Source organism: Xenopus laevis, chromosome 8L, assembly GCF_017654675.1.
Source record: "Xenopus laevis strain J_2021 chromosome 8L, Xenopus_laevis_v10.1, whole genome shotgun sequence".
Lineage (NCBI taxonomy): Eukaryota > Metazoa > Chordata > Amphibia > Anura > Pipidae > Xenopus > Xenopus laevis.
Window position 1 is genome coordinate 59,011,369 of NC_054385.1, and position 14,549 is coordinate 59,025,917.

A 14,549-nucleotide genomic window follows, 5' to 3' on the forward strand; every position below is an offset into this window, starting at 1 on the left:
ACTGGATGTAATATACCATGCTGGAAGTTCCAAAGCCCTATACTAATCCATGCCTTCAAATAATATGCAGCAGTTGCTCTTGGCCTTTCCAGGGCACCACAGATGATCCTCAGGTATTAAAACCATCATGCTCATAATGTCTAGATATATTTGCTTTAACTATTTATCTTAGATAGATTATTTAAGTAGTTAAGACTTCCATTTATGAATCTATGGCCTGCTGGAAGATAGTAAGCCAGAAACATAAGATGCCTGCTTTAAATTGCATTATTGTTATTGTGCCGACACTGACCTTCTAGTGTGGCATTCAGATCTGGCCCAGGCTGGGGAAATCACAACTACCTATCCTCAGCATTTTAACAGACCTTGAGAAATATTGACCCAAAACATATTGACCCATAAACACATTAAAGTGTGAGGGGGATTCCACATATATGATATCTATGGTAAAACAAGCTGAAGGTTTAACGAGCCACGGTAGTGTTAATAGTGTAAACAAGCAGTTATTTGCTGGCTTGAACGTTTTATTAGGACAAAAAGGAGATTTAACAGGAAGCAAGTGCAAATACCCCAGGGCACTCATATCCATGCAAGACTGGGACTGGGAGTCTTTTGCTGTGATGCATGGGTTTACTACCAGCATTTGTACTAATTATTGGGTTTACAAAAGTGCTTTATAAATTAGCTTGTATATCCTGTTAAATGAAAACTATACCCCTGAACAATGTAAGTCTCTACAGAAATATATTGCATAGAATAGCTCATATGTAAAACCCTGCTTCATCTAAATAAACCATTTTCATAATAATATACTTTTTTATTAGTATGTGCCATTATGTAATCCTAAAATTGCCATTTTAAGAACTAAAGGCTGCCCCCTGGGATCCTACGATTCAAAGTGCACACAAACAAACCATACATAGGTCACATGAGTCAATTAACGGACAAAGTTCTGTCTTTTGCTTCCACATTTCTTTCTGTTACAGTTAGGGGCAAATTCACCAAGGGTCGAATATCGAGGGTTAATTAACCCTCGAAAATTCGACTGGGAATTAAAATCCTTCGACTTCGAATATCGAAGTCAAAGGATTTTAGCGCAAAAACTGCGATCGAACGATTCGAAGGATTTTAATCCAATGATCGAAGGACTATCCTTCGACCAAAAAAACTTAGGCAAGCCTATGGGGACCTTCCCCATAGGCTAACATTGAGTTCGTTAGGTTTTAGATGGCGAACTAGGGGGTCGAAGTTTTTTCTTAAAGAGACAGTACTTCGACTATCGAATGGTCGAATAGTCGAACGATTTTTAGTTTGAATCCTTCGATTCGAAGTCGTAGTCGAAGGAGCCCATTCGATGGTCGAAGTAGCCCAAAAAACACTTCGCAATTCGAAGTTTTTTTTACTTTGAATCCTTCACTCGAGCTTGGTGAATTGGCCCCTTAGTGTTGTAGTATTTCTGGTCAGGCGATCTCTGAGGCAGCACACAGATCATCACAAAATGATGGCTCAAGGTAAAAGATTTAAAAGTACAATATTTATTTAAATCTATATTCCAGTTTGGTAAGATTGTTTAATATGAAACATAATATGATGTAAACTATTCATTTTGGGGGTATGGTTTTCCTTTAATGCCATCTCTGAGCAACAACATTTGGCTGCCTTCTTAACAGAACCTGAATGCAACATACATGAGCCACAGCTAGACTTTCTTTAGGGGGTTACAAACAGTGGTTGGAAGCCCCTGGCCCTATAATGTAAAAATGTATCTAATAACTAAATGTATTCCATTTTGGCTGAGCAGTCTGTACAGCAGCAGCATGCGCTTTGCAGAACAGAGCTATAAGACAAGGAGTTCAGCTGTATAGAAGGGCTGTCCAGTATATGGCTTCAAGTGTTGACGGGCTAGATCTCAGCATTTCCCCAACACCCTTCATAGTTTCAGAACAGTGGATTGGAGAGCATGGCTATTAATAAATGCAGGGTCTAACACATTGGCAGGAAGGTGGCACCATTAAAGAGGACCAGCCATCCTATAAAAAACATGCCCAATCCTATTTTATAGTGTAAGTCGAGCAAAACAATCTTTACTTACACTATATAATTTAAATCTGGTTTGCTTCATGTATCTGGAGTCGAGCAATAAAGGCAGGCACCATTTTGTGGATACTGGTATCAAGGCAAGCATTGCATCATGCCAAAATTTCATGTACGCGCCAGTAAGAAGGATCTGATGCACATGCCCCTGACTATGTAATTATAGACAGAGTGGAGACTGGAGGTATGTAAGGAGGGAAGGAGCCGGAGCTGCGCAGGACAACTCCTGGAAAACCTGGCACATTGTACGAATAGTCAGTGGGTGCTGAGTTGTTGTTGGTGCCTTTGCTTGAAACATCTGTAAGCGCAAAAGAATTAGAAGAGAAGCAGTAAGAATTAGAAGAGAAGCAGCGCTAGAGAACACGTGCTGATTGGGACTAAAATAACTTGAAGGGCTTGAAAATAATCTAAACGTCTGAGTACATACCGAAACTGCACACGGTGAACTGTCTATAATTTAATTGGAAGACACACGAATATAATGCAGATGTACCTCTTGTCTAATGGAGATTTGGGTAATTGGGCTAAACTACTCCAAGAAGGGTATTAATATACTACACCATATATTACCATATCGCTATACCGCTTATTTCCCTAAAGATATTGCAGCGCTGACTCTGCACAACTTAAAGGAAGTTTGGTGTTACACTCGGAGGGGAGCGAGTTCATTGAGAGCCGGCAAAAGAAGGGAAACCTCAGGAATCTTTGGGTATACCTACTGACATATAGGAAGTGCAGAAATTAAAGTGAAAGTGATCACTATGCCTGAAGCAAAGGGGTAAATTTTTTTTCACTAGAGTGAAATTCCGCAGCTCACAATTCATTTCTATGGGATTTTGAAAGGCATATTTATCAATGGGTGAAAGTGAAAGTTCACCCTTTGATAAATACGCCTTTAAAAATCCCATAGAAATGAATGGAAAGTGGCGGAATTTCACTCTAGTGGCGGAACTTTACTATTAACTTCACTCTTTGATAAATATACCCCCTAGAGGTGGTGAAGGCAATATTATTGACAGCTAAGATTTTTAAATCATATTATAGTTTATAACTATAAAGGTATGAATGTTTTGATAAATAATTTGGGTTTCATGTTTATTTTTTATGTTTGGGTGACAGGTTCCTTTTAAGAACAGCCATGAGCTATAATTTGTTGTGATATTCAGCATTGGCACATTTTTATGAGTTCAGAGACGCCACTCCCACTTGCAAAAGTATAACCTTGTGTACAACTAGATTTATCATTCCTCCCATCATGTAAACACTGCCTTGCAAGGTTTTAGTCCAATAAATACCTTTTTACATCTCATTGGTTCCATATTAAGATAAATGTCCTATGTGCATTAAACTATCTGGTGCATGGAAACGCATTATTTCTAACTTTCACAGAAAGCTCCTAAATCACACGAATACAAGCAATACTGTAAATAATGTAATGAGTATAATTTGATTTATCTGCATCCACTGGCACTGCATCCACTGGCAAGTAACTGAGAAGAGAAAATATATCCTGGCAACGCAGTGATTCAATTCTTAAACTTTGCTACAACATTTTTCTATTACCGGAAAAACGTACCATTTGTTAAATATAGGGGGTTTATCCTTCATGTATTGACAGCTTCACTTTCTGCTTTAATATACATTGGAGCTGCTGTATTGCTTGCATTGTTGAGAATCTGAAAGCACTTGTCATTTTGGGTGTTACTCCCACCTAAACAGCTATAGAAATAAATTCAAGAGGCATCATCATTATTTATTTCAATATCTCGTTTACTATTATGTTCATTCTAGAAGCTGCATCTCACTAGGTGGTTTCCTGACCATCAACAGAAAGAAACTTCAGTCTGTACCAAGCTTTCAAACCAGTCTTTTAGACTGGGTGTAGAAAAACGATGAGGGAGATCCTCACATTTGAGGAGAGGAATGGTTTAAGTATCAAGAGATACATTCTACATTTGGTTTAGTAAAAATATTTTAAAATGTGTAACACTGAACCCAGGGAAAGTTTGGCACAGGGAACATTTAAAATAGCTTTTTACAGTATAAGTAACAATATACAGTTAGGCCTATAAATCTTTAGACAGACAACTTTTTCTCTAATTTTGGTTCTGTACATTACCACAATGAATTTTAAATGAAACAACTCAGATGCAGTTGAACTGCAGACTTTCAGCTTTAATTCAGTGAGTTGAACAAAAAGATTTCATAAAAATGTGAGGAACTAAAGCCTTTTTTAACACAATCAGGGACTCAAAAGTAATTAGACAAATTTAAAAATTGAAAGTAAAATGTTCATTTCTAATACTTGTTTGAAAACCCTTTGCTGGCAATGACAGCCTGAAGTCTTGAACACATGGGCATCACCAGATTCTGGGTTTCCTCCTTTTTAATGCTCTGCCACGCATTTACTGCAGCGGCTTTCAGTTGCTGTTTGTTTGTGGGCCTGTCTGAAATTTAGTCTTCAAAAAGTGAAATGCAGCTCAAGTTGGTTGAGATCAGGTGACTGACTTGGCCATTCAATAATATTCCACTTCTTTGCTTTAATAAACTCCTGGGTTGCTTTGGCTGTATGTTTTGGGTCATTATAATACAATCAATTTGACTACATTTAGCTGGATTTTAGCAGACAGTCACCTGAACACCTCAGAATTCGTTCCGCTGCTTCTGTCCTGTGTCACATCATGGATAAACACTAGTGTCCCAGTGCCACTGGCAGCAATGCACACCCAAGCCATCATACTGCCTCCACCGTTTTATAGATGATGTGGTATGCCTTGGATCATGAGCTGTTCAACGCCTTCTCCATACTTGTTTCTTGCCATCATTCTGGTAGAGGTTGATCTTGGTTTCATCTGTCCAAAGAATGTTTTTACAGAACTGTGCTGGCTTTTTTTTTTTTGCCAGCATGTTGTCTGTTCACAGCAAAATCTTCCATATACAAATACCCCCCACCCCTTAAATCAACTCCAGGGCTTTTGTCTGCTTCATTGATAATGACATAACAAAGCAATTGCCCACACTTGCCTATGAAATAGCCTTTGAGTCAATGGTCCAATTACTTTCGAGCCCCTGAAATTAAGTGATTGTGTTAAAAAAAGGCTTTAGTTCCTCACATTTTTATGAAATCTTTTTGTTCAACACTGAATTAAAGCTGAAAGTCTGCAGTTTAACTGCATCCAAGTTGTTTCATTTCAAATTCATTGCGGTAATGTACAGAAGCAAAATTAGAAAAAAGTTGTCTCTGTCCAAAGATTTATGGGCCTAACGGTAGATGTTCCATGGCTGCTTCTGTGTGCAGTTCTGCCTGCTTTTATTCCTTCAGTTAAATTCTTTCCAATTTCTATAGTTACGAATAGTAGTAATTAAAATGGACTGCATTAGCTCTTTGTGTGTAAGGAATGCCTGGGAATGAAAAAAAAATATGTAGGACAGTAAATCAAGTTATTCCACTGCGATATTAACCCATATTTTGGTTAATAATTTACATTTGTATTCCTCTCAAAGGTCTTATTTACCTACAGTGCAGTAAGCCATAACAGCCAATAAACCTTTGCTTAGTCAAGTAAACAGAATAATTAAATGATGCTATGAATTAAAGCGTTGGGTGCTTAACCAGCTTGAGAGGAGGGTGTGGGTGTTATTTTTCTCACTAGAAGGGGATCTTAATTACATCTTTACAGAATGTTCTCACATAAACAATAAATGTACAGAAATACACATTTTTTTTCCCCAGATACAACATCCCTTCTCTCACACATGCCACTCACCCTGGGCGAGTAACCACTGGTCTTCTTGAGACTTAAATTCCAATGCAGCGAAATTATTTTATCAACTCTTTGTTTGCAGGTATGCTTTGATTTTCCCAATGCCATGTGGTCAGACAACATGTAGTATGTCATAGATGAAATGGAATTTTAGAAATGTACAGTATAATCTACTTTCATTTAGGGATGAACCAAATCCACAATTTTAGGATTTGACAGAATCCCGAATCTACATTTACCTGGAAAAGATATTCAATCCCATCTGGCTTTTCGCCATGGAGCAGAATTTTATCTATGCCAATAAATGCTAAACTTTCCTTCAGGTGAATGCCTTATTAGGTGGTTTCTTGGCCTACATTTACGCTGTGGCAGAGAAACAGTGCCTCCGCTCACATCTCTTGTCTTTTTTGTCTGCCCCCAGGGCCACTGCATTGTACCGGGTACATACACACAGAATATATTTCGGTAACGGAAGGCTCGGTTTGCATTTAGCCAACGCAGATATCAGTGGAGGGGCTGTTTCTCTGCCAGAGCTTATATGTAGGCCAAGAAACAGCCCAGTGAGGCATTACCGTCCAATGAAACATATGGATATAACGCCTTCTTGAGGACAAAACCAATAAAGTTATGATTGTAGGTAATCCCTTATTCATGTTCCCATGTGCAGTCTTGAAAGACTTTGCAGAAGACTGAAGTCAATGAGAGTAGGCATCAGGTTATTTTCTATAGTCAGTGGATCAACAGTATCACCAGCAAGGACATAAAGTGTCTTTCATCTGGACCACAGACCCCCATATGTAATAAAAGACAAATAATAGTTTGACCATAGCAACTAATAAAATGTTTGCTTTAAAACAGGTGACCAATAAATGCTTCCTGCTGGCTGGTTGCTGCAGGTGATAAAACCAGTAGCAAACAATTACAGGTATAGGACCTGTTATCCAGAATGCTCGGGACCTGGGGTTTTCTGGATAATAGATCTTTCCGTAATTTGGATCTTCATACCTTAAATCTACTAGATAATCATTTAAACATTAAATAAACCCAACAGGCTGATTTTGCTTCCAATAAGGATTAATTATATCTAAGTTTGGATCAAGTACAAGCTACTGTAGTAATAATACAGTAGCTTGTACAAAGATAAAGAAAACAGTTTTTTTAAAATTTGGATAATCTAATTATATATCTGTAATTCAGAGCTTTCTGGATAACGGGCTTCCAACAGATCCCATACCTGTACTGATTTTTTTTTATACATTCCAGTTGTCTGGGGATTCCAAGCCTAATTAATACATTTGTGGGGTTATTTATCAAAGCTCGAGTGTTAAGATTTTTCTATACCTCAAATGAACTCGCAACTTGAAAGGTATCTTTTTAAGAAAAAACTTGAATGGAAAAAAAAACAGATTCTTAGAGTTCCAAAACTCAACTTATTTGGGATTTTGGGCAAAACCCTCAGAAAAAAACTTAATCAAGGGACAAGGGATGGTTCAAGAAACCTCTACCATAGACTACTACATGACCTCAACAGGTTTTAGATGGTGTTTTCTCGGATTTTAGCTATTTCCAGGGTTGAAGTATAATAAATCTCGAAAAAAATAGTTTTTTTTAACCCGAATATGTGCGTTTTGACCAAAAAAAACAACTTGAACCTTAAAAAATATGCCCCTTAATGAAAGAGGGACAGTTGTCAAATAATTTACACCCTTTTCAATAACCACATTAATATCCTACATAATGTTTAATGATGTTATTTTTGTTACATCTTCATTGATTTCTGTGTTTTGTTTGGTCTACATCCATTAGTCTTCGTTACCTCTTCCACTGTTGCAGACTCTGTACAGTTAGCCACATGCAACATTAGTAAATTAACTTTTTAAATATAGAGTAATTGCTCCTGCTTATCCTGCAAATACTTAAAAAAAAGGATTAGAATCCAATCACATAAATACAACTTTTACATATTTAAATACAAATATTGTAAAGCTTCTCTGCTTTATTTTGTACAGAACACTGCTTATGGATTTCAATATCTCCGACATGGGCAGCTTTAGCTGCTGTCTTGTAACCAAGCAACAGTTCTGTATATATGTGCAGGAGGCGTTACCCAGCGTCAAGATGCTTTGGAGCAACTTTTTATAAAGACAGAGTGAAATGCCCATGGAACCATTTGTTATTAGAGTGAATACCAAAGACACAATACAGAAAGAGAAATGTCTCAGAAACTATGCCGTCCACTTCCAAGCATGTGCCATGACAAAGCAGATTGTTCATAATCACAATTAGAAGCATATTTATGTATAAAAATGGTTTGTGCATATATTACCACATTCAGGTAAGCAAGTACTTCTATGTTGGCGACCATGTTAATTGTCATCCCCACAGTATACAGTAGAATAATCCAAATTCTGCCCTGATTTTGATTGGATCAGCAGGTAAATTGGTTATGCCTTCTTTATTTTGCTCTCCACACTTCAGGTAAGTACTTCTATGTCGACGACCATGTTAATGGTCATCCCCACAGTATAGGATATTCCAAATTCTGCCCTGATTTTGATTGGATTAGCAGGTAAAATTAGTCATGCCTTCTGAAGCAGCTTTATTTTTCTCTCCACACCTCCACATTATTATCCTCCCCCATTCTCCTTTCAAAAAAAGCACCTGACAATGTAATCATTGTATGCTAGTTATTCTAAACCTCCTTATTGATTCCAATCAGTTTTGAGTGGTCTGTGTGTTAACTAGTTTAATAGAAAAGAAACAGAATATGTAAATATGTACATGTTGTAAAAACAAGATTAGCTTTAAATAATGGTGACAACGGGGGGGGGGGGGTTCAATTTTATCTGTTTTTTGTTTGGCTACATACACATAAACCCTTTTACAATATTTTACAACAGATTAGAAAGACTGGCATTTTTCAGCTGGCAAATAGATTTGCAACAAGGAAACACCTTCACATGGAAAATAAAAGTGATGTAAAGCTACACCAGCTCCATCCATCAGCTTGACAAAGTAACTGGAATATTCTGAAAGCTTGCTATCGCTATCAGCATATCACCTAAACATCACTTTCCTTAATTTTCATTTTAAAATGTTACCCGTTAACATTCTGACTGCCAAACATTGTTACAAGCTTTTAGCTGGCTAACAAATCCAGTGCTTTTTTTATTGCAGTTATAGCAGTGTCTGCGTAATACATACTGCAGTGTTTCTGAAACGGCAAGAAAGGAGAAAAAAAAAAAAAAAAAAAAGATCTGAAATGTAGGTCATTCTACCCATTTGTGCATTGGTTTCCTAGCAAATAAAGCCAGCTAACCCACAAACATACAGGCACAGAGGTATCCAGGCAACAGTAAGGAAGTGGAATATAGAACTGCATAATATAAAGATACTTTAATAAAGCATTTAACTCTAAATAATTGCAGTTAAAAGTATTTTATTGAACAAAGAAAGATAAAACATTGGAGTCTGTTCACTGAGCAAAAGTAGCTACCCCCACTGTAGCTGCAGTTTGTGCTAAATAACCTTAAAGGAGAATGTACCTTGACCAAAGGAGATACAAGTTATTCCAGCTGTTGTTCATGACAAACCAATTTTTTTTTGCGTCAATTTATCTAGCCCTTATCTAATTTAATTAGTGGAAGGGACCGTAGGAAGCTGCAAGCTCAGTTTTTGTTTGTCTTCTAATTATGGGTGAACAAATATTATCCATTGCAATTTAGTTTAAGTTTTATTTTAGAGGCCAAATTCAATATATACAATCAGTTGGTTTAGGTGGGAAGGATCATTAAGTTCCATGTTTTAAATTCCATCAAATGTTAATAAAAAAAACAAAATTAAATATTTTCCCAATTAACTTAAAAAGCATACACTTCATAAGTGCTTAATGAGAAAGATAAGCTGATATCTGGTGGTATTTTCTTTTTGCCATCCTCCTCAAGGACACAAAGGATCTATTTATGTGGGGACAATAGAAAACATTATTAATAGATGGCAGTTTTAGAAAGACGAGTCTGCTCCTTTGATTCACAAGTAGGTTTGATAAACCTCTTAAACAGTATTAAATAAGTACCTATTTGAAATATTTGATCACTTTGTTGTTGTTTCTTCACTAAACATCTGGCAATTTTAAATAGATTTTACAAGGTAAGATTTCTGATAAATAACCTAAGCCAAATGAATAGTACAAATAATCTGACCGTCTCTTTTTTTGAAGCAGGCGGGCCAATTCCGACTGGCATTGCTTGTTTGATGCTATTGAAGAAAAACGAAGAAACCCAAGATGATCTTTTATCTTCAAGGTGCAGAAAGAGGAGATTCTCGAGAAGGTGAACAACTGTTGTCCTCTGGTGGAAAAACAGTAAGAGTACAAGCTCTAATACCCCCAAGAGATTCTGGCAGATCAAATACTTTATGCCACTCATCTCTTTCAGGGTCATATTTCTGGACTATTTCAACCATACATCTGTTGTTCCAAGAATAGCCTCCAACCACATAAATTTTGTTTTCGAAGACAGCCACCCCAACGTCACTTTGTCCTCGTAACATGGCACCTATTGGAGTCCATTGATCTAAAGATGGAGAGTAGTACTCACAGCTGAGAACATCATCATAATCACTAGTTCCTCTAAAGTGATTTCCACCTATGACATAAAGTTTATCTCCAACTGTGCACATGCAGTGTAGCCCTCGAACTGTTGTCATTGGTGCTTTCTGGGTCCATTTATCAGTGTCTGGATCAAAGCACATTAGTTCTTTCTGGAAGGTATCATGAGTAATTCCTCCTGTTCAAAGTAAACATGAAAATCATTTGTTATATATTTCAGAATGGTAACATGCATTCTAAATCATTAAATTCATTTAAAAAGTATCACCAAGGCAAAGGGTAGCACTTATTATTTCTTCTGTCTTTTCAAAACTAAGAACAACCTCACTTATGAGGAACAATCACAGTTCTGACGAGGCCTGGGTGGCTTCTTGCTCCCCATATATGGCTCGTATTATTCTGTTGTAATTATTCTAGGTACTCGGTTTCCTAGAAAGTCAATGATAATATTTACAACTGAACTTTTTTTCTGTTCCTCTTTGTAATTTAAGAGGCATTTCAAATGACTGAAGTCTTGGTGTTGATGATGCTTTCTGCAACATGTGATCATTTATCAGCATGTTAGGACCATTGTGCCCATTTAACCATTAACAATTACAAAATTTTCTTCTGTGCAGTAAACCACAGAAAGCATTTTGAAATAAAATCTGGTTGCCACTCGCTGTTGCTATGATGTCCCCACTAAGATCACTGGCCTGATAACATGTGGCAGGATCCCTAATCCTATAGCTTTTTCGTTCCAATGGTTTGCTACAGGTGTTGCATCAATTGCCAGTTTTGTTATGGATAGTGGGAACCATTTAAATCATGCCACAAAAAAACACTTATCACTGCCAGCACACTGGTTTTCAGGAAAGCCAACAAAATGCAATTAGAAGTACATGGCAAAACTATAGTATTCAGACCGACAGATCAACAATTTAACTGCATTGCTGCTCCAGCAATATATATGGTCATGTAGCACATTCTTCCATTCATTTGAATCTATGTTTCTTGGCAGTTGAAGACAATTTGCAGCAATGTGGTCATCAAGTAGTGTTTAAGGGCATAGTCCATTTTCATATGTGAGGGCTAATGGGTTAATTTATCAAAGGTTTGAGTTTTAGAGGTTTCAATGAACTCACAAAAGGCTGAAGGGAAATCTGTCATTGACTTCTACATGACCTCAACATGTTTTAGCTGGAATATTTTCAGATTCAAGCTATTTCCAGGTTCAGGGTATAATAAATACAGAAAAATTCGAGGTTTAAAACCCGAAATAGAGTTTTGACTGAAAAATACCCTCAAAACTAGAATTTTTGGGTAAAATTCAACTTGACCTTTGATAAATAACTAAATGTCAGGAAGGAAACCACAATAGTAAACACCATTGTGACATTGACCTATACAGAAATGGACCCGTTAACCAGAATGCTTGGGACCTGGGGCTTTCCGGATAACGGATCTTCATACCTTAAGTCTACTATAAAATCATGTAAACATTAAATAAACTCAATAGGCTCGTTTTGCTTTCAAGAAGGATTAATTAAGTCTTAGTTGAGATCAAGTACAAGCTACTGTTTTATTATTACAGGGAAAATGAAATAATTATTTAAAATATGGATTATTTCAATAAAATGGGAGAATAGAATACGGGAGATGGCCACCTTAAATGTCCATTTGCTTTTGGCATTGGTAGCTAGCTAACTGACTGACTGCGTAGCAGGGCCTTTAAAAGATCCATCTGGTCCTTGGTCTCTCATCTCCCAAGGATAAGAACAATGGCTTATAAATCATGTGCTTACTACTGCACAATGTTTGATCACTGCAAAATAGAAATCAACTCTTTCCCCTTCTAGAAAAGCCCACTGGAATACATAATGCAATTAATCTGAACTGCACTTCTCATTTTCATAATGCAACAAAAGGGATCTGACAAAACAATAAATGCTGGACATTTTTTTGAATATATGTGAACAATAATACAGTACAGACATGTAGAGGGCGTACAGCATGCACTTAACATGCTCAATGTCCCAGTGGACATACAGTCCCATCCAAATAAAGTTGAAAGGGAAAAGAAAAATCAGAAAATGAACCAGCAGATACCTATGTATGTGGTCAATGAGTAATACTTTTCTACAACTACCTTACTCCTAAGATTAATGTCATTTGTGGCCCCCTTTAAGTCGCAAACTCAGAGTTAGAGAACTGAAAAGCAGGAAGTAGTGTTGTTAGTCACTCCAGCCTTTATAGATTACATTTTGGGCTAACTATATTAGAATTTTTTTTTATTTTTTTATTTTGCACAGCCTATTTAACTAGATTTTACTGAACTGTTCCTTTAAATCTGAAAATGCAGAGCACTTTCAGGCAGATAATTGTAATGTTCTTGCGGTGTACGGTGGTTTCCATTAAATTTGATGTGAAGTGACACAGGTGCTTTCAGGCCTTGTGTGACATTAGAATATAATGTATGAATTCTGTTTAGCTGAAAGTTCTTTCCTTGCGGTCGCCATTCTGCATTGGTCCTTCAGTAATCAAGAATACATTAAATATGACTTATTTCTATTTAAACAGACAAATATCACTTTGGGTGGACATGTACAATAAATCAATTAAACACATGCAGTTGAAAAGAGAGGACTTTGAGTTAAAGAACTGTGCAAAGACAGTTATTATGGTATTATACAGCCAAATGAAAGAAGTCTTCTGTTTTGGAGGGACACAACAATTAACACAAGAATATCTGCAGCATCCTTAACGCAGAACAGAAATCCTGTTCACTCTCATTCAGGAAGGGAATGCTCAGCACAGGAAGGGCATCCATCTCACTGTAATAATGCCACTAAAATGCAAGCAGTACAGCTGCAGATGTGCTCTATTGACTTTCGCATTGTGAGATGAACATTCTTCCTGTGATGAGCATTCCGGCTTGACATAAATAAGGACCACTTCGACTTTTTTTTTTTTTAAATGTAAATCTAAAAGCCATGAAGCAGATCTTTCAAAGCAGGACTGTTTGAGTAAAAAAAAATATAAATGTAATGTTTTAACACATCTATTTAGATCTTCCTTCTAATATTTTAAAGGCTAGCTAAACCATAAATCTTTCTGCCTGGTCAGAAAGGGGACGGAGGTTAGGGTGGGCCAAGGGTAAAACGGCATTGCAGGTAAAGAAAATTGTTTTCTTATGTACACCAACTTACCAGCAACAGCACTAATAAAGTGTCAGCAAAGATTCTTACCCATGAACACTACTGCACAGAAACGCATACAAGAATTTTCATGTTGTCCTTGAATTATAGGTTTCTTAGACCTTTGAATGGATTGGATTTCAGCATTACAATGCATGTTCTAAGGCTTTAGATGGATAGCACTCATTATTAGGGTAGCCACCTGTCCTTCAAAATACCGGGCTGTCCGGGTCAAAACTTCCTGCCCGGTTTCCCAAAAAAATGAAAACCAAGCAGGATTCCCTTGATTGACACGATGATTGGCCAATCGCCACATCATAGCCCTGCCCCCTGATATCGCTGACACTCCCACCTACGTCACAGCCCAGCCAACTAACCCCCCTGCCCGGTCTCCACTGTTGCAAAAGGTGGCAACCCTACTCATTATATAACATTATTCCTGTTTACAAAAACGATCAGACACTGTGCATAATGTAAATATAAAGAGAATGGGATGTTTGCAAATCATTTAAACTATATATTAAATTGCACAGTACAAAGAAAATGTATCAGATGGTACAAGTGAGACAGTTGTGTGTTTTTTAAAAAATATATACTCAGACTGAATTTGATAACAGCAACACTTTCAAAAAGTTGGAACAGCAACACTTTCAAAAAGTTGGAAGTTGTTATCCACCCCCCCCCCCCAAAAAAAGGAAACAAAGAATGACACCTGGAGGAACATCACACCAATTAGCAACAGGTCAGTAACAGAAGAGGCATGGTCTCTTAGAAGGACCAATGAGGTGGGGTAACCAACTCTGTGAAACCATGCACAGGCAAATATTGCAACAATGTAAGTTCTTTAATGTAAAATTTTAGAATTCTGGTATTTCATCATCTATAGTACATCACTGAAAGATTCAG

At 37.1% G+C, this 14,549-nt stretch overlaps 1 protein-coding gene across 4 annotated transcripts in view; it reads right to left on the reverse strand.

Annotated features, from left to right (window-relative positions):
• Positions 1 to 9,280: 9,280 nt before the first annotated feature.
• Positions 9,281 to 14,549, reverse strand: part of klhl13.L (kelch like family member 13 L homeolog) — a 52,886-nt gene continuing 47,617 nt past the window's right edge. For all 4 annotated transcript variants that reach the window (NM_001093242.1, XM_041572047.1, XM_041572046.1 and 1 more), the window contains 1 exon segment: positions 9,281 to 10,645. In NM_001093242.1, the coding sequence (NP_001086711.1) occupies positions 10,158 to 10,645 (488 nt within the window). In that variant the 3' untranslated portion in view covers positions 9,281 to 10,157.